Consider the following 19,333-nt stretch of genomic DNA (forward strand, 5'->3'; position numbering starts at 1 on the left):
TGTCACAAACTCGGACTCCAGGTAAAGCCTTCCAGTAATTGTCACCCCGATCCTCAGAGTTTCTTCATCAGCTATCTGCGGACATCTGCCTTCAGCGTGGGTGGGAGGACATTTACAGTATAGCTTGTGATGTCTAGCCACCTTGATGTTTTTGAGGTCAAAGTCAAATGCTGCATACCAGGCTTACTCAGCACTTAATCCAGGTACTCGAGCGAGGGGCCTTGGCAAATAAGACTCTGTAAAGCCACCTCCACCTCCATATATATATATATATATATATATATATGTACCATCAGTTTGTTCACTCGACACCATGAGTTGGTCTGGTGAGGAGCCATGTCCCTTACTTGGTGGCAATTTGTCAATTTAATAAATCCATCGATCGCCTTACCCTGTCCTGGATCCAAGGCTTCAATATTCTGTGTACAATCCAGAGACTCAATTCATTACAGCCAGAATCTGCCTTCTTGCCATAAGTGCTCCTAAAATGAGGAGCTGTTTCTCTCAATCACTGATTTCAATCTAAATTGAACACCCTATGATCCCCAGCCATTCAGATCACCAATACACTACACGCTCACTTAGATATTTAGCTAACAACTATTGTATTCTCATTTACAAATAAACATTTAACTGCAGCTTCCAAATGCATCTTTAATACAGAAAAATAACGTGCCAGATTTTAAAAACAAATTCTGCATTTAACAGATTTCCCAAGCCAGTGACCATGATGCATGCAGCTCCGGTATAAACTAAATTACTGTGTGCCCTGTATACATCATACAGATCATACTGTATACATCATACATCATATCATACATCATACAGAATATTCTCTAGGTCACACACATCACACACATGTTGGAAAAGAAAGACACTCATGCCGACTGGGTATGTGTGGGATGCATCTACCGGTATTAAGCACTCAACAGATCTTGAGCATCCAATAGGTTTGTATGAATGAATGGACAGCTCCTCAGCTCATACACAAACTCCTCACTGCCTTGCGTCACTTGTCAGGATCCCAAGTACACATTAGATTTCTTTGCTTCCACGTGTTCAAATTAATGTCAGGCACGGTTTGTTTAACCAGAGTTCATTTCTAAAATTATAAACATGAAAATCATAAGAAACAATGGAGCCGCCAACACACAGCACAGTATGAGCTTCAGCGGAGTTCTGCCTTAGGCACAGGTTCCAGGTCTCTGCTGTCTGCTTCACGTGTCTGTAAGGTCCAGGAGAGTGGCCAGGTGCCGCTCACATGCCATCTCTTCCTCCTGACTGGCCCGGATTAAACGGTTAAACTTGTTCATCTTATCCGATAGCGTCAGGGTGGAATCTTTCAGCCACCCACAGTCATTCACAGCCACTTGTTGGTTGTGACCACCCGCAGCAGCCATCTACAAAAGTAACACACAAAAATCAGCACTTGGCCACACAAGATTTTCAGACAATCCCAGGAGCAGGAACAGGTTACCTGTGGTGAGACTGGAGTTGTGACCCTGTCCAAGGGCAAGATCCCTTCGGCAGCCCAGACCACAGTTTGTGGCAGGCAGAGCGGGAGCATGAACGCCTGATCGGAGCCCTCATCCAGCCAGCGATACAGCTGATCCTCACACCTGCAGCAACAAACACACAGTTCGGTCATGTTTCATTCAACACACTTAGACTTCAGACACGCTGTACGGTAACTTGGTAACTTCAGAGTCAGTAGAATATGGAACACCCACAATCAGCAGTGAAGACTGAAGAAATCTGCTGAAGATAGAAGGTATCTTGTAGATCCTGTTTCTGGAGAAAACCTTACAAATGATTGCAAAAGTGACCTTGTTTTACTCAAGCAGTCCCCAAACCTTGTTTTTTGCCATCCTGCACCTAATTAGGTAAGCAGGATCCATGGAGAGAGTGCGCATTCCATTCCAATACATGGGAATTGTCATCTCAAGGTGGCATACATATGTGTCTGGTTTGGATATTCCATGCATACTGCCAGGTTTCAGCATAGTGCATTCCGCATCCAGCTGACCAGAAAAATCCCTTTCAAACACACCCTTTGAAAGATGAGAATGTGCTAGAAACAACGTCGAAAGAGAAAATCACGCATTCATCACATCTAGACTCGACTACGCCAACTCCCTGCTTGTCGGCTTTCCCAACTCTTCCCTCCATAAGCTGCGAATCATCCAGAACCCATGTCCTCTTCCGTATCAAGACTCCTTGATCCTATCAACACCAGCATCACCACCGTCATCCGGCTCCATTGGTCCCCATCTCCCAGAGGATAGAGTTCAAAATCCTTGTCCTCACCTTCAAGGCCCTCCACGGCCTTGCCCCCTCTTACCTCTCCGACCTGCTAACCCCATATCAACCTGACCACTCCCTGTGGTCTGCTCCACGTCCCGCCCCACCATCGGCGATCGATTCTTCAGCTTCTCTGGCCCCACTTTTTGGAACACCATCCCACATTCCCTTGGTCTTGTTCCCTCGCTCTCTTCAAGGCACATCTCAAGAACCTCCTCCTCAACCGCGATTTCAGCCACCCTCCAACCCTCCACCCTGCCTGATCACAACCCCCAGCTCGGGTCCAAATCCCTGACCGTCCTGCACCTTGGGACATACTCCCGTGAGTGGGAGAGCTCTGAAGAGCTCTGTAAGCAGCCGACTCAGTTTATAACACAAACTCCATACAGCTTTTGGGAGGCAGGTATTGCCTTAAACAACAGCAGATAATGACCACCCTCCCTCTAGCAAAAAAGTCAATACAAGGTCAAATGTACAACAACAAGATTCCATTTATAGAGCGCCTTTCACGTCGGGAGGACGTCCCAAGGCACTGTACAGTTGGGTCAGGACCCGAGTAGGGGGGAAATGATCAGGGTGAGGGGAGGGAAGGGAGGGAGCGAGGAGGGGGTAGAGAGTCGAGAGGGGAGCTGAAGGCACGGTCAAAGAGAAAGGTCTTGAGACCGGCCTTGAAGGAGGAAAGGGAGGAGGCGGCGAAGGCACTGGGGGATGGAGTTCCAAAGCCTCGGGGCTGAGAGGCTGAAGGCCCGGCCACCGATGGTAGGGCAGTTGGGGCGGGGGATGTGGAGCAGACCGGAGTCAGAGGAACGGAGGGTACGGGCAGGTGGGTAGGGGGATAGTAGGTCGGAGAGGTAGGAGGGAGCAAGGCCGTGAATGGCCTTGTAGGTGAGGATGAGGATCTTGAATTCGATCCTCTGGGGGATGGGGAGCCAGTGGAGGCGAGCGAGGGTGGGAGTGATGTGGTCGCGAAATGTAAAGTATTTCTAAACTAGCGCACACACTGCTGACGTATGCAGAGGTATGAAGCCCCATGAGATATGGTGCCCATTGAGACTCACTTACCTTCGATTCTCCACGAGTTCTGATTCAATCCCTGAAAGCAGTTGTTCTGGTAGAAGCTCTGCTGCTGATGGGATGCTGGTGATATCCATGGCGGAGGCACCCCTGCTCGCAAGGCTATCATTAGAGACGCAGGCTGGAGGGACAGACCGGCGCTTCCTCAAACACACAGTCTGCTTGTGTGGCATCCTGGGGCAGAACCAGAGTCAGTGCCTTCCCTTCCCAGGCCTGAGCCTCCCACCACACCAGCCTGAGCTCCCCATCCCGCACCGCCCCCGCCCCCGGGCTCGAGACTCCCCCTGCTCATCCTGGGCCTGAGACACCCCTGGCCTGAGCCACTCTGTAGGAAGGGCTGTGCTCGAGGGCCTCAGTACCTGGCAGACAGTTGCTGAATGTCCCTCTGGGTGCGAGTCCGGGCCTGATGCCACAGTGCTGGGGGCGAATACTTTGTGACGTCCTCCGGGAAGTAATAGAGAAGAATCTGTCCATCTTCACTCACAGCTTCCCAGAAACAAGCAAAGAGCATAAATGTGAGGGGCTTCTTAGAGTCAACACATTGCCCCCTCCCTCAGCAACATCCCCTTCCCTCAGCCAGGATACAAGTTTTGTGTCACACCAACACCACCCAGCCACGGGATAGGTGGGGTGGGGGGGGTGGGAGTTGAGTTGACTGTAGTAATGGTTGAACAGCAAGATACAGTTGCTCATAAAAAGCTGGTACTGAGAATAAGGAAAGCAGGAATCAGTGGAATGGAAACTTAATTCCCTGTACCACCACCAATAGAACTCAGAGGGAATGTCATCAGGCTGGGAGAATGTTACCAGTGGAGTTTTACAGGGATCTCTTTTATTTAACATTTTAGGGCCTCTTTTATTTAACATCTTATTAAACAACCTTGAGCAAGGAGTAACAAACACAGTGCCTACATTTGCAGATGACACAAAGCTAATGAAGGTGGTAGACTGCAAAGATGAATAGGATTGGTTTCAGAAGGACTTGAACGTACTTGGGAATTGGGCAGATTGATGGGAAATGTAATTCAATACAGAGAATAGCTAAATGCTTCACATGGGGACAGATAATAATCTGTACGGAAAATGAAAAGGACCTGGGTGTCCCGATTGACAATAAATTTAAGCTATCACAAAAACCTTACAGTGAGTAAGGCAAACCGGATGCTGGGTTGTATTAAAAGGTCAATGTTAAGTCAAAATCCAAGAATCATAGAATTATACAGCACAGAAGTAGGCCATTCAGCCCATTGTGTCTGTGCTGGCTATTTGAAAAGAGCTATCCAATTCAATCCCATTCCCCTGCTCTTTCCCCATAGCCCTGCAAACTTGTCCTCCCAAATAATTATTTACTTCTCTCTTAAAAGCTGTTATCAAATCGGCTTTCACCACCATTTCAGGCTATACGTTTCAGATCTGAACAACTCGCTGTGTAAAAACAATCCTCCTCTCTGTTTCTTTTAACAACTATTTTGAATAGTGAGGTAATCCTGCCACTTTCCAAATCACTGGTGCGACTGCACTAGGAACATTGTGTGCAGTTCTGATCACCGCAATATAAAAAGGATATTGCAGCAATTCAGAGGATAGAGAGGGCAACCAAAATGCTGGAGGGGATGGAGGGAGTGGACTAGATGGAGGGAGTGGACTAGGAGCAATTAGACAAACTGAGTATGTTCACTTTGGAGAAGAGAGGATTGAAGGGAGACATGATTACAGTTTTTAAGATTCTGAAGGGACTAGATAATGTAGACCATGATAATCTGTTTTATCTTGTATTCAACAGTAGAACCAGAGGACACAGTCTGCGATTGAAGGGGGATAAATTCATGACAAATCTGTGGAAACACCACTTCAGTGAACGAGTAGTAAACGTATGGAAAAGGTTCTCCAAGGAGACGGTGGAAGCAGAAAGTGTTGTTTGTTTTGACAACAAATTAGATAGATTTCTGTTAGAAAATAATGTATCAGGATACAATATAGTTTGGGACATGACATGTCAAGCAACTGCCAGGATGGTAAAAGGCGAACTGGATGGACCTTGGTCTTCATTTGTCTAGCAAATTCTTATGTTTCTATGTTCTTAGGACCATGCTACCCATTCGGGCTTTGGCTTGCAGGGTTAACAGGAGCTGAATGGAATGACTCCCTGCCCCTATTGATTTGCCCTTCTAGGTTCTGCCAATGAGCAGGGCCAATAGAAAATTGCGGGGTGTTTGCCACAATTTTGCGGGGAAGTGCGGAGGTTGAGATGCATTTTGTGAAACAACCCAGATTAAAACTACAGGCATATATTTCCTGAACATATAGTTATGTTCAACATACTAAGTATTCATCGCAGGAGCTCAGTTTAGACCGGGAATGCCGGGCGAAGCCAATTTTCCATTCGCACTGCTTCTGCCATCCCAACACTCCCCGCCCATCCCCATACTCCCCATGACTGGAGCCGTTCCCCCCACAGTAGCAGCAGCGAGCAGAAGCCCGGGGCCAAGCACACTGTGAATACAGGTTTGTAGCGGAGGATGTGTGTAGCGGAGGGAGAGGTCTAGCGGAAGTGGTGTGTGGAGTGGGAGGAGGAGTGCAGCGGAGAGTGTTTGTGTAGCGTATTCTGCGGTAAAAGGCCGGCCACAATTTTCTATTGGCACAGCGATGAGCCAGACTGGCTGTGCTGTCATCAGCAGTGCCCTGGAATACTACAAACCCATCTGGCTCAGAAACCAGACTACTGAGACTGCCACAGGGCTGGCTTGATTCCGGCAATCCATTTAGATTTTGTGAATGGTGGCGCTTGGGAGACTGTTGAGGAGGGCAATGGAAAATTTGAGGTGACAAACACTGGGGACAGTTTCAACAGCGTTCAGTGTGAGGTATGGTCGCAGACAGGCGAAGTGGCAGGGCCTGGGTACCACCCAGTCACTCACCGGTAGGGCACAGCTTGCTGGGCAGGCTGCAGTCTCTCAGCCGATGATCAATACAGAGTGCAATAATCTCATCCCAGGGTACATGGCAAGCGGCCAGCTCCAAGCCTGCGGTGACACTGTTTCCCTCCTTCCACTCATCGGACACTCTGTTCAGCACCCGCACGACCCTGGAGAGCAGCAGTGGCCAGGTCTGCTGCGAGGCTGGTATCTGAGATACGTAAGCTAGGATCATGTCATAAAGCTCCGGCCACGAAGCTGGGGAACAGAAAACAAGTTCAATACAGCAGCGACCGACACTCAACACAGCGTGACGCGACTGACACTCAACACAGCGTGACGCGACTGACCCTCAACACAGCGTGACGCGACTGACACTCAACACAGCGTGACGTGACTGACACTGAACACAGCGTGACGTGACTGACACTGAACACAGCGTGACGTGACTGACACCGAACACAGCGTGATGTGACTGACACCGAACACAGCGTGACACGACTGACACTGAACACAGCGTGACACGACTGACACTGAACACAGCGTGACACGACTGACACTGAACACAGCGTGACACGACTGACACTCAACAGAGTGTGACGCGACTGACACTCAACAGAGTGTGACGCGACTGACACTCAACACAGCATGACGCGACTGACACTCAACACAGCGTGACGCGACTGACACTGAACACAGCGTGACGTGACTGACACTGAACACAGTGTGACGTGACTGACACTGAACACAGCGTGACGTGACTGACCCTGAACACAGCGTGACGCGACTGACACTGAACACAGCGTGATGCGACTGACACTGAACGCAGCGTGACGCAACTGACACTCAACACAGCGTGACATGACTACACTCACCACAGCGTGACATGACTGACCACCCGCACCAGGCTTCAGGACCACATCACTCCCACCCTCGCTCGCCTCCACTGGCTCCCCATCCCCCAGAGGATCGATTTCAAGATCCTCATCCTCACCTACAAGGCCATTCACGGCCTTGCTCCCTCCTACCTCTCCGACCTACTATCCCCTACCTACCTGCCCGTACCCTCCGTTCCTCTGGCTCCGGTCTGCTCCACATCCCCCGCCCCAACCGCCCTACCATCGGTGGTCGGGCCTTCAGCCTCTCAGCCCCGAGGCTCTGGAACTCTATCCCCCAGTGCCTTCGCCGCCTCCTCCCTTTCCTCCTTCAAGGCCGGTCTCAAGACCTTTCTCTTTGACCGTGCCTTCAGCTCCCCTCTCGACTCTCTACCCCCTCCTCGCTCCCTCCCTTCCCTCCCCTCACCCTGACCATTTCCCCCTTCCTCGCTCCCTCCCTTCCCTCCCCTCACCCTGACCATTTCCCCCCAATGCTCGGGTCCTGACCCAACTGTCCAGCGCCTTGGGACGTCCCCCCGACGTGAAAGGCGCTCTATAAATGGAATCTTGTTGTTGTTGACACTGAACACAGTGTGACGTGACTGACACTCAACACAGCGTGACACGACTGACACTCAACACAGGGTGACATGACTGACACTCAACACAGCGTGACGCGAATGACACTCAACACAGAGTGGCGCGACTGACACTCAACACAGCGTGACTCGACTGACACTCAACACAGCGTGACGCGACTGACACTCAACACAGAGTGGCGTGACTGACTCTCAACACAGCGTGATGCGACTGACACTCAACACAGCGTGACGCGACTGACACTCAACACAGAGTGGCGCGACTGACTCTCAACACAGCGTGACGCGACTGACACTCAACACAGCGTGACGTGACTGACACTGAACACAGTGTGACACGACTGACACTGAACACAGTGTGACGCGACTGACACTGAACACAGTGTGACGCGACTGACACTGAACACAGCGTGACGCGACTGACACTGAACAGAGCGTGATGTGGCTGACACTGAACACAGCATGACGTGACTGACACTCAACACAGCGTCGACGCGACTGACACTGAACACAGCGTGACGTGACTGACACTCAACACAGCGTCGACGCGACTGACACTGAACACAGCGTGACGTGACTGACACTGAACACAGCGTGACGCGACTGACACTGAACACAGCGTGACGCGACTGACACTGAACACAGCGTGATGCGACTGACACTCAACACAGCGTGATGCGACTGACACTCAACACAGCGTGATGCGACTGACACTCAACACAGCGTGACGCGACTGACACTGAACAAAGCGTGACGTGACTACACTCAACACAGTGTGCAGCAACTGACACTCTACACAGCATGACGTGACTGACAAGATTACAGCATGTGACAATGCTTGTACCAGTCTCTGCAGGCAGCTCCATGTCTGGAATCTGAAAGGACAGCACAGCGTCCCGCAGCCAGGCCAGGTGGCTGCCGGAGTTCCACTCCGTGTGTGCCAGGATGGGATGGGCCGCATGGCCGGTGAACTCAGCCAGGGGCCAGGAGAGGTGGCCCAAGCGCTCCGAGGAGACTGCACATGACAAGAAGTGCAGCACGTGATTGTAGAGTTGAATGATGGGCCGGGGTTCCTGGGAGGGCAGGCCTGACACCTGCCTCTCACACTGGTCACTGTAGAAATGGTCACTGAAGTCTCGACACAGCCCATCTTCCACATACTGCTGCAGAGTCTGGCAGCAGAGATTCGGGGGTGAGGGACAGTACAAGGCAAGCCACCCGACGGCCTCCGACACCTACACACAAACATCACCAGGTCAGGCAAGTTCTCCACAAATGAACAATTCACAGTTACACAGTGCCCTTCACCCATAATTACAGAGTCAGAAATATCAAGGGACAGGAGAGAAGGGGAAAGTGACCATAAGCACAATCAAAGAAGAAGGAATTTTGGTGAGACTCGAAGAAATATAAAGGTGAATGAGACGGAGGGGAAGTTGCCATAATGACTAATGGCTTGGCCAGTGATGGTGGCAAGGAGAGCGTGAGGGATGTGCAGCAACATGGAGTTCTGTAGCTCAGTGGTCAGAGCGCTCGCCTTGCAAGCGAGGGACCTGGGTTTGATTCCCAGCAGGGCAAAACCTTGGGCAAGTTTCCTTACTCCATATGCCTGAAAAAGTCCTTCAAGAAAAAAATAAATAAACTGGTGACTTCAATCCACAACTGTTTGTGGGACATTGCTGTGCGCAATTGGCTGCCGCGTTTCGCCCACATATTCACTTTACGGTATATTCTGTGAAGTGCTTTGGGACATCTAGAAGACACGAAAAGAGCTATATCAATTGTAAGAATTATTATTATTATAACCCTGAGTTAGCTGAGCAGAGGTGTAGGATCAAAGAAATAGGGAGGGGCTGGAGTGTGAAGGACTTAGCAGTGAGGTTGAGGTCCTTGCAATGGGTTCACTGGGAGACAGTGAGGTCTGGCGACAACTGGGGTGATGAGCATGCAGATGAGGATGCCGGCCATGGCATTTTGGGTTTTATAGATGGTGGAGCTCGAGATAGGAGCGAGCCTGGAGATAGACGAGGACAATGGGGCAGGCGATGAGGCGAGGGTGAAGAAAAACAGTGTTGGTCAAGGCGCAGCGTGAGGGAGAAAGCAAAGCTGAGGATTGAACCATGCAGCAGAGAGGTGAGAAGGTTGGAGCAGAGGATAATAGAAAAACTGATGAGAATCCAGAGAATGAAGTCACAAGCAAAGGAAAGAGAGCGTGGGAACGATTATGGAAATGGATGGCATATGGTGGGTGAGGGGTAAGACGGGGGTGAGGGTGGCCCAGGTCCATGCTGAGCAGACGTGCTGCATCACTTACCCGGTTGGTGTCCTGCAGGTCACTGGTTGAGCCAGAAATGGAAACAATCAAGTATTCGGATACCAGCCCACCAGTCACCAACTCCTCCAACTTCAGCCCTTCACGCACAAGACATGACTAAGCTCCACTCCAAGCTCCAAACCCCCTCACATTTCCCCACCCCACACATTCCACCCCCTTTCACACTCCCCACCCCCACTCTCCACACACATACCCCCACATACTTCCCCCCCCACACACATCGTCCCCTCACACAGATCCTCCCCTCGCACATAGGAACAGAAGTAGACCATTCAGCCCTTTGAGCCTGTTCCACCATTTAATCAGATCTGTACCTCAACTAATCCTTTCAATTCTAATTTCCCGCTTTCTCCCCATATCTCTTAAAACCCTGACCTATCAAAAATCTCTCAACCTCACTCTTGATGGTGTGGATGGATCCAGTATCCATGACCTTTTGGGGGAGAGAATTTCAAAATTCTACCACCCTTTGAGTGAAAAAATGCTTTCTGATTTCACTCTTAAATGGCCTGGTTTGAATTTTAAGACTATGCCCCCTTGTTTTGGATTCACCCACCAAAGGAAATAGCTTCTCTGTATCTACCTTACCGAATCCCTCTATCTTAAATACCCCAATCAAATCACCCCTCAACCTTCTAAACTCAAGGGAATGCAATCCAAGTTTACGCAGCCTTTCCTCGTAACTTAACCCTTTTAGGCCTGGTAACATTCTGGTAAACCTATGCTGCACCCCCTCCAGGGCCAATATATCTTTTGTGAGGTGTGATGCCTAAAACTGAACGCAGTACTCCAGATGGGGTCTGACTAACGCTCTATACAGCTCAGCGCACAGCTGCATAGATCATTTCTTCCCCGTTGTATTCCAGGCCCCTTGAGATAAAGGCCAACATTCCATTCGCCTTTTTGATTACTTTTTGCACCCAGGAACTAGTTTTTAGTGATTTGTGGATATGGACACCCAAACCTCTTTGCTCCTCCAGTTCTTAATTACTCCCCATTAAGAAAATATTCCACTTTATCTTTTATTGGTCCACAGTGGATAACCTCACACTTTCCTATGTTGAACTCCATCTGCCACAGTTTAGCCCACTTGCTTAACCTGTCTAAGCCCCTTTGTAGCTTCCATCTACACAACTTATTGAGCCTCCTAGCTCAGTGTCATCTGCACACATTACCCCCACCCACAATCCACCCCAATCGCCCATCCACCCCCTTCCCCCCTCACATCCACCCCACACCGCCTTACGTGGGTTTGTAGAGATCAGCCTCACCTTGCTGCACCTCCTCCAGGATGAGTGGAGAGTGGGGCTTGGGCACAAGGATGACAAGGGGCAAGGCAGGGTGCAGGGGTTTGGCCTGCAGGACCTGCCTGACCTGGAGCATGGCTGACAGCCAGTACACCTCCTCCTCAGCCGGGTCGCCAGGCTGCGTGCGGGCCCGCAGCAGCAGTAGTAGCCCCGTTGTTCCCAGCAGCTCCTTCCCCTGCTCTGCCTGCTCCAGGCCGGCCTCAGTCAGCGGGCCCTGAGTCGCCTGCACAATAGAGTAGTGCTTACAACACAAAACAACAACTTGTTGCACTTATATAGCACCCTCCATGCAGAGTAGCATCTCAGAGCACTTAACAGTGGCGGAGCCTGACTCCAAGCTGCGGGGGGGGGGGAGAGAGCCACCCCCACACCCGTCACAGGCACCTCACAAACGTGTGGACAATGCGGGGACAGGACTCACCTTTATACAGATATGCACAGGGCGAGGCCGGCTAGGAGAAGGGGCAGAGCTCACTGCGCTGCACAGTGAGAGGGTGGAGATGCCATTCAACGAGTGAATCACTCCACCGTCTCCACGAAACTTGTTTTTCAACCAATCAGCTAGAGCTCTGAACAGAGAAAAATATTAGATCCCACACGGGGAGTGGGGGGTAGGGGTCGCTGGGGTGGGAGGGGGTGGGGAACAGGTCAGGCGGTGGTGGGGACGTGGGCGGGAGGAGGCAGCCCAGGCTCTGTATGTTTTCTCACTTATTGATGTCACTGAGCCCATCATCCTCGTCACTTGGTAACAGCAGCACCAGCTTCCAGAAGATCCTATCACTCTGAGTCGGGACGCTCAGAGCCACCAGCGAGGCAAGATCTAGGGGGTTACAGGCAGCATCCCTGCAACAGGAAATCCATCATTTGTGGGCCAAAAGGCATCATCCAGGCCACCCTCCCTCCACACACACAGCCCTACATATATGCACATAGCAACCTACTTCACCGAGAGATGACAGTGCTCCCTCGACAGAGCATTCTCTGACACAACAGTGTAACAGTGCCTGATGTGCCCCTATATTGTATGTATTTTCCTACCAGAGCAGCTGTTGGTGAAAGTTCTGGATTCTCATCTGATAGTCTGTCTCCTTTCTCACCCACAGCAATCTGAAACCCCAACACACAAAACACTCAGGGTCTGCATTTGGCTGTGCCCACCCCACCTGAGCCCCGCTCACCACCTAGGCCTTGCCCACCCCACATGAGCCTGGTCTTGCAGGCCCCACCGACAACCCATCCTCACATCCCCATCATGCCCCGACACCCCAGCCACGCACCCACACACCTCAGCCCCGCACCACCCAGCCCCGACACACAACCCCCAGCCCCGCACCCACAGCGCCGACACACACACCCCAGCACCACACCCACACTGCCCCAGCCCCAACACACACCCACCTAGCCCCACACCCACACACCCACAGACCCGACACACGCACACCCCAGCCCCGATACATGCACCCCAGCCCTGACACACGCACACCCCAGCCCCGACACACGCACACCCCAGCCCTGACACACACACCCCAGCCCCGACACACACACCTCAGCCCCGACACCCACACCCCAGCCTTGACACACACATCCCAGCCCCAACACACACACCCCAGCCCCGTCCCACACACCCCAGCCCTGGCACACACCCCCTCCAACCCCGCACCCAAACACCCCCACCCCACAGCCAAAACCCCCCACCCCATAGAGGCAGAAGGACTGCAGTACCGTGTGCAGGAGATGCCCAGACTCTCAGGCCGAGCTTGGCTTGGCAACCCTGTTTCCATCTCCTCAGGTGCTGTCAAGGAGCTGGTGAGATGGGGGCAGTGATCACTCCAAGTGTGCAAACTGCCCGGTGCCGCAGGAAAGCTCCACATCTGTCTCCTCAGCTGCATGCGGGCAGCAGCGGTCGTTCTCCACCTGCTCAGGAGGAGGATGGGTCAAAGCAGGAGACAAGGAAGAGGCCAGCAGCTCGCGGGCGAACAACACTGCTCTTCAGTCCCTGCCCTGCCCACTCTGGCTCCTCACCCTTCTAGCTCGACCCCTCCCCCGCCCGACCTGGTACCACCCCCAGCCACCCCGGCCCCTCCCCTGCCCGAACTCTCACCTCTTCAGGTACTTGCAGAAACAATGGAGTTCCTGTAACGTTTCCTTCACCACCTGAAAAATCTCGGTGTCCAGGGTCTGGTGGATGAGAGAGCTGCACTCCTGGATTGAGCAGCGGGCAACCCGAGCCTTTCTATCTTCCTCTACAGCAAGTCTACAAGAGAGAAACTCACTCAGTCACACCACAACTGACCACCCTCCCCGCCCGGTCCCTCACCCACCTCTTCCCACGCCCAGCCCGGCCCCTCTCCCACCTAGCCCAGCCCCGCCACCTAGCCCTCCCCCGCCTAGCCAGGCCCTTCCCAGATCATTACCTGAGCTCCTGAGTGGCGATGTCCTTCAGTGTGTGGGTCACCACCTGGTCTGTGAGCTCATTGCATAGCACCTGACAATAACAGCTCTTCCACAGCTCTCGCTCCTGCTTTAGCCTGTAACACACGTGCAGTCCAACACACCGATCACACACAGGTACTTGCAGAGTACACACAGTGTGTGTCCTTTAGGTCTCCTGTCTGATCTGTGACCAGGGGGATTGACACTCACCTGTCCTGCTCCATCCTGTCCTGCTCCATCCTGTCCTTCTCATCCTCTATTCTCTGCTGCTCAGCCGCCACCTCCTCACTCACTATCTGCCTCAGGATCTCCAACACCACGTCCCAAACCATCTCATCCACAGATGCCATTGATACGCTTGAAAAGGCAAGAGGCAACGGGTGAGCAGCATTCATGCAGGGCACTGCAGACAGCTGTGTGAGGCTGTATCCAGGGGCTCACCCCTGGATATCTGTACCCAACATCACACACATAAGTCGCTACAGACGAACTCCTCTCCCTTTCTAAACATCCCACAGACCCTAAGCCCGGGGGAGTCCCTGCCCCCTGACCCCAGGAGAGTCCTCAACCCCTGATCCCAGGAGTCCTCACCGCCTGACCCCAGAGGATTCCTTGATCCCAGCGGTCTCTGACCCCTTGCCCTCAAGCACCTGTTGGCTTCCGTTGCATACTTCACCCCAGCTCGTGCCAGCTCCTTGCACTCCACACGCACCACATCCTTCACCAGTTCCCTTACCACATCGGTGAGCACCTGAGAGAGAAATACAACCTATCAGTCCCCTCCCACACACACAGCCCATCACACACACAGCACTTCAGTCACCCTCTCACGCACATATACACACAGCCCGTCAGTCACCCTCCCACATACACAGAGCCCTACAAACACACACACGCAGCCAACACACTCACACACACAGGAAACGTCCGGGGCTGGCATGGAGCTTCCATTCGAGGCAGCTTCACTGTGGGCACTGGCTTTTCCTCTTCCTCTTTCCCAGATGCAGCTAGAAACATAGAACAGAGGGTGAACCCACGAGCCAACTCCTCTGCAACACAACACAGCACATCAAGCATGTGATCCAGCTAGGCCATTGTGTGCATCTCCATCCAGCCTCTATACCCAGACACCTTCCAGTCTCCAGGCTATATCTCAATCCATTTTTTATCAGACAACAGGTTTCTGATGCAATGTGGAAACTCATGTAAGAGTGTATAAGAGTCTACAAACCAAAGTTCCATGCCTGCTACCTACATGGAAATTCCTATCTAAAAATGGAATGCACACTGTCTTCCAGATGGGACATATCCTGCTCATTTTCAGAGAGTATTAGGCTCAGGTTGGTAAGAGCCAAGGCTTGGGGAGTGTTTTGTTTTACAGTAACTGCTGAAGTCTAACCAGCTAAAACCATATAGCCTGCCACTGAGTGCACTGTCCGGCAAGCTTTCCCACTTCTTGTGCAGCTAGGACCACCCTACCCATTAGGGCTTTGGCTTGCAGGGCTGAGTGGGAAGAATCCCTGCCCCTGGCCTGCCCCTCCAAATCCTGTCAATGAGCGAGGCTGACTGTGCTCTGCAGTGCTCTAGAGTACTCGGACCTGCCTGGCTCAAGAACAAGTATACCCTGACTGGCTTCTCTCCTACCACCTTCCCAGCTCCCCTACCACACCCCATCTTCCACAGCTTCCTATCCTTCCAGAACTTCCATGCTCTCCCCAAAACATTCACTGTCTACAACTTTGTCCTGGATAACAACATCTGACAACACTGACACCTGGATCACCCCCGGCAATACCTTCCCCTTAAGCGAGGGTGCCCCACCTTCCATGAGTCCACGTGCCCCAACCCTGGTGATGCTGGTATTGCTGCAGTCTCCAGCACCCTGTTCATCTTACACCTTTGCTGCTTTCATACTAACATCCAACACTTCACTATCCCTGCAATCACTTCCCTAAAAATTCTTATCTAAAGTCCCCTTAGCACTTTCCTCTCCAACACTGCCTCCCTTCTATCTTCTCTCAGCCTATGCTCCAATCCTCTCTTCATCTCCACTTCACCCCTTCTTGCTTCACCTCTGCCGGCCCTCCTCTTCCCTCCACTCCTCTCTCAATCTCTCCCTCCACATCAACTCTGCCACCGACATCCACAGCCCAACCTCCAATTGACCTGGTGATCACCGTCTCAGACTCCTCCTCCCGCCACCAAACTCAACACCATCTCCTTTCACCTCTGGAAGAAACTGATCCCCCACTCCCTCTCTACTGCCATTGAGTCCTTTGAACTCTGCCCCTCTAGTCTTCTTCCTGCCCCGATCTTACCTCCCTAGCACCCTTGCCCTACCACCTCCCACACCCCCATACGAGTGAGATTCTTGGTGAGCAGCTCAGTGTCAACTGTGTCAGAGCACCTACCTTCAGCAGGCTGGATCAGCTTCTGGGTGCTGCCAGCTGCCTCCTGGTTCTCCTCCACATATCGGTTTTGGCTGTCAAAGCTCAGGACAGGGATATGTGGCACAAAGTGTGGCAGACGCCCTCCATTCACCACCTCTCCGACTAGCGCTGGTCGCTTCTGCTCAATCAACGACGACTTCTTGGGCAGTAGCGAAATGTCCGTCTCAGTGAGCGTTAGTCGGTTCAACTCCACAGCCCTGTAAAACGCCAGAGTTCAGCCCTGCAACACGCCAGCGTTCAGCCCTGCAACACGCCAGCGTTCAGCCCTGCAACACGCCAGCGTTCAGCCCTGCAACACGCCAGCGTTCAGCCCTGCAACACGCCAGCGTTCAGCCCTGCAACACGCCAGCGTTCAGCCCTGCAACACGCCAGCGTTCAGCCCTGCAACACGCCAGCGTTCAGCCCTGCAACACGCCAGCGTTCAGCCCTGCAACACGCCAGCGTTCAGCCCTGCAACACGCCAGCGTTCAGCCCTGCAACACACCAGCGTTCAGCCCTGCAACACGCCAGCGTTCAGCCCTGCAACACGCCAGCGTTCAGCCCTGCAACAGGCCAGCGTTCAGCCCTGCAACACGCCAGCGCTCAGCCCTGTAACACGCCAGCGCTCAGCCCTGTAACACGCCAGCATTCAGCCCTGTAACACGCCAGCACTCAGCCCTGTAACACGCCAGCGCTCAGCCCTGTAACACGCCAGCGCTCAGCCCTATAACACGCCAGCGCTCAGCCCTGTAACAGACCACGCTCAGCCCTGAAACAGACCAGCGCTCAGCCCTGTAACAAGCTCAGCCTGCGCCCACACTCACCCCTCGCTCACAATCAATCCGTAGTGATTGACCAGGGTAACAGCGCTCTCCGGGTTCTCTAACAGCAGCATTCTGGCCAACGTGTGGAGCGGGAACATGGTGGAGCGCTGGGAGCTGACAGTGTGAGCCATGGTCAGAGCGCTCACCGCCTCACGTCTCACCTGTAAAAATCAGCAAGGGAAAACTGCACCATTACAGCCCAGCCGACCCCATCTCACTCTAGCTCAGCCCATCTCACTCCAGCATAGCCAACCCCACCCCAGCCTACCCCATCTTACTCCAGCCTGGCCGACCCCATGTCACTCCAGCCCAGCCAGGCCCACCTTATCTCACTCCAACCCAGCCCACCCCATCTCACTCCGGCCCGGCCCATCCCATTTCACTCTAGCCCACCCCATCTCAGCCAGTGTCACCCCAGCTCACTCCAGCTGAACCTGGCCCACCCCATCTCACTCCAGCCCAGCCCAGCAAACTCCACCTCATTCCAGCCCAGCTCAATCCACCCCAGACCAGCCCAGCCTGGTACACAACAATCCGGGCCAGCTCAGCCCACCCCAGCCGAGCAATCACTGATACGAGCAATACTGATACTGCTGGAGCTAAGGCGGGTGCTGAGGGTCAGTCCATTTCTGTAACCGTTAGTTGCAGTACAGGTTCTGTACATTTTTTACTTTCCCCCCAAAAAGCTGCATTTCACTGTTCAACCCAATCCATTTCAGCTACTGATGGTTTCTGTAACAAGTTCCTAATCTCAGCTGGGATAGCTGTCCAACTATAATTGGACTCATTTCTTCTCCCAACCCCACCCCCACCAACGCGCTGAGTTACAGAATGGGAGGGAACATCAGCCAGTGAGTACACAGGGAGATGGTGCTGATTATACAGGGAGCCGGGTGTTGCTGACCTGTTTGTAGTAACGGTGCAGGATGCAGGCATTGAGGTAGGGAGCCACTCGCACAAGCTTGAAGAACCTGACAAAGTTGTTATTGTTTAAAGCAGCGAAAGTCTGCACAGCAAACTTAACTTCTGGAGAGTTCCGAACCTCCGAGCGGAACTGCTGAGCCTCCCTGTGCAAAGATCATAACGTGAAAACCATGTCCATGTATCACCCGCATTCCCCGTCGCCACACATCTCCCCAAACCCCCACGGTTTCCGCATCCACGCGTCTCCCAGTCCCCTCGTCTCCCCGTCCCCTCGTCACCTTGTCTCCCAGTCCCCTCGTCTCATCACCTTGTCTCCCTGTCCGCTCATCTCCCGGTCTCCTCTTCTCCCCGTCCCCTCGTATCCCCATCCCCTCATCTTCCCGTCCACGCGTGTCCCTGTCCACGCGTCTCCCCGTCGGAGTCCTGTAGCTCAGTGGTTAGAGCACTCGCTTTGCAAGTGAGAGACCTGAGTTCAATTCCAGGCAGAGGGCGAAACCTTGGGCAAGTTTCCTTACTCCACACAGAGCCTAATAATAATCCCTCCAAAACCAATAACAATAATAAATTGGTCATTTTCAATCTACGACTGTTTGTGGGACATTGCTGTGCGCAATTGGCTCCCGCATTCGCCCACAAATATACAGTTAATTCACTTTACAGTGTGTTCTGTGAAGCGCTTTGGGATGTCCTCCCGACGTAAAAAGCGCTATATCAAATGCAAAGATTATTATTATTATTATTATTATGTGTTTCCCCGTCCATGAGTCTCCCATTCCTCACAACCCCTCGTCTACGAGCCTCCCCACCCCCTCGTCTCCCCGTCCACTCGTCTCCCAATGCCCGTGTCTCCCCGTCCCCGTCTCCCCGGCCACACGTCTCCCTGTCCACGCGTCTCCCCGTCCCCTCGTTCACGCATCTCCCCCAAAGTCCACCAACCGGAGAATGTCACCCTCGTTCAGATTAAGCAACACGTGATAACTCCGGAACTCGGCCTCGGTCTGGCAGTAGATGCCCTTATTGGCCAGGTCCTGGTACATCTCCTTCAGGCTCTGCAGACACTTGGTCAGGTTCTCGTCATTGATCTTAGCATCATAGGAGGACATGGGCTCCTCACACAGAGCGTGGCTGCAATGAATGTGGAAGCGGGTGCACTGCTCAATCAGCACCACCGTCTGCTCGTCACACAGGTGCTGCTGTGTGATATCCTGGTTCAGAAATAAAGAACACAGTGTGTGATGTCCCTGCACAGGTCACATGGACAATCATAGCTGGGTAGTATGTCGCTGTGTGTCACACCGTGACTCACACAGAACAAGA

The 19,333-nt window shown here is 52.7% G+C and overlaps 1 protein-coding gene across 1 annotated transcript in view; it reads right to left on the reverse strand.

Moving 5' to 3' along the window:
* Positions 1 to 634: 634 nt before the first annotated feature.
* The window catches only part of LOC103188932 (minichromosome maintenance complex component 3 associated protein), a 41,869-nt gene continuing 23,170 nt past the window's right edge, over positions 635 to 19,333 (reverse strand). Inside the window, exons 8-28 of the mRNA XM_007909123.2 lie at positions 18,953 to 19,221; positions 17,997 to 18,159; positions 17,093 to 17,253; positions 16,251 to 16,486; positions 14,752 to 14,846; positions 14,490 to 14,590; positions 14,050 to 14,196; positions 13,821 to 13,934; positions 13,508 to 13,660; positions 13,129 to 13,320; positions 12,445 to 12,513; positions 12,115 to 12,249; positions 11,828 to 11,975; positions 11,371 to 11,629; positions 10,079 to 10,176; positions 8,609 to 8,999; positions 6,294 to 6,548; positions 3,735 to 3,861; positions 3,364 to 3,549; positions 1,478 to 1,619; positions 635 to 1,400 (exon numbers count right to left, since the gene is read on the reverse strand). Coding sequence (XP_007907314.1) covers positions 1,218 to 1,400; positions 1,478 to 1,619; positions 3,364 to 3,549; positions 3,735 to 3,861; positions 6,294 to 6,548; positions 8,609 to 8,999; positions 10,079 to 10,176; positions 11,371 to 11,629; positions 11,828 to 11,975; positions 12,115 to 12,249; positions 12,445 to 12,513; positions 13,129 to 13,320; positions 13,508 to 13,660; positions 13,821 to 13,934; positions 14,050 to 14,196; positions 14,490 to 14,590; positions 14,752 to 14,846; positions 16,251 to 16,486; positions 17,093 to 17,253; positions 17,997 to 18,159; positions 18,953 to 19,221 — 3,624 coding nt within the window. The 3' untranslated portion in view covers positions 635 to 1,217. The remainder of the gene's footprint in view (positions 1,401 to 1,477; positions 1,620 to 3,363; positions 3,550 to 3,734; positions 3,862 to 6,293; positions 6,549 to 8,608; positions 9,000 to 10,078; positions 10,177 to 11,370; positions 11,630 to 11,827; positions 11,976 to 12,114; positions 12,250 to 12,444; positions 12,514 to 13,128; positions 13,321 to 13,507; positions 13,661 to 13,820; positions 13,935 to 14,049; positions 14,197 to 14,489; positions 14,591 to 14,751; positions 14,847 to 16,250; positions 16,487 to 17,092; positions 17,254 to 17,996; positions 18,160 to 18,952; positions 19,222 to 19,333) is intronic.

Source organism: Callorhinchus milii, unplaced genomic scaffold (assembly GCF_018977255.1).
Source record: "Callorhinchus milii isolate IMCB2004 unplaced genomic scaffold, IMCB_Cmil_1.0 Scaffold6, whole genome shotgun sequence".
Classification (NCBI taxonomy): Eukaryota; Metazoa; Chordata; class Chondrichthyes; order Chimaeriformes; family Callorhinchidae; genus Callorhinchus; species Callorhinchus milii.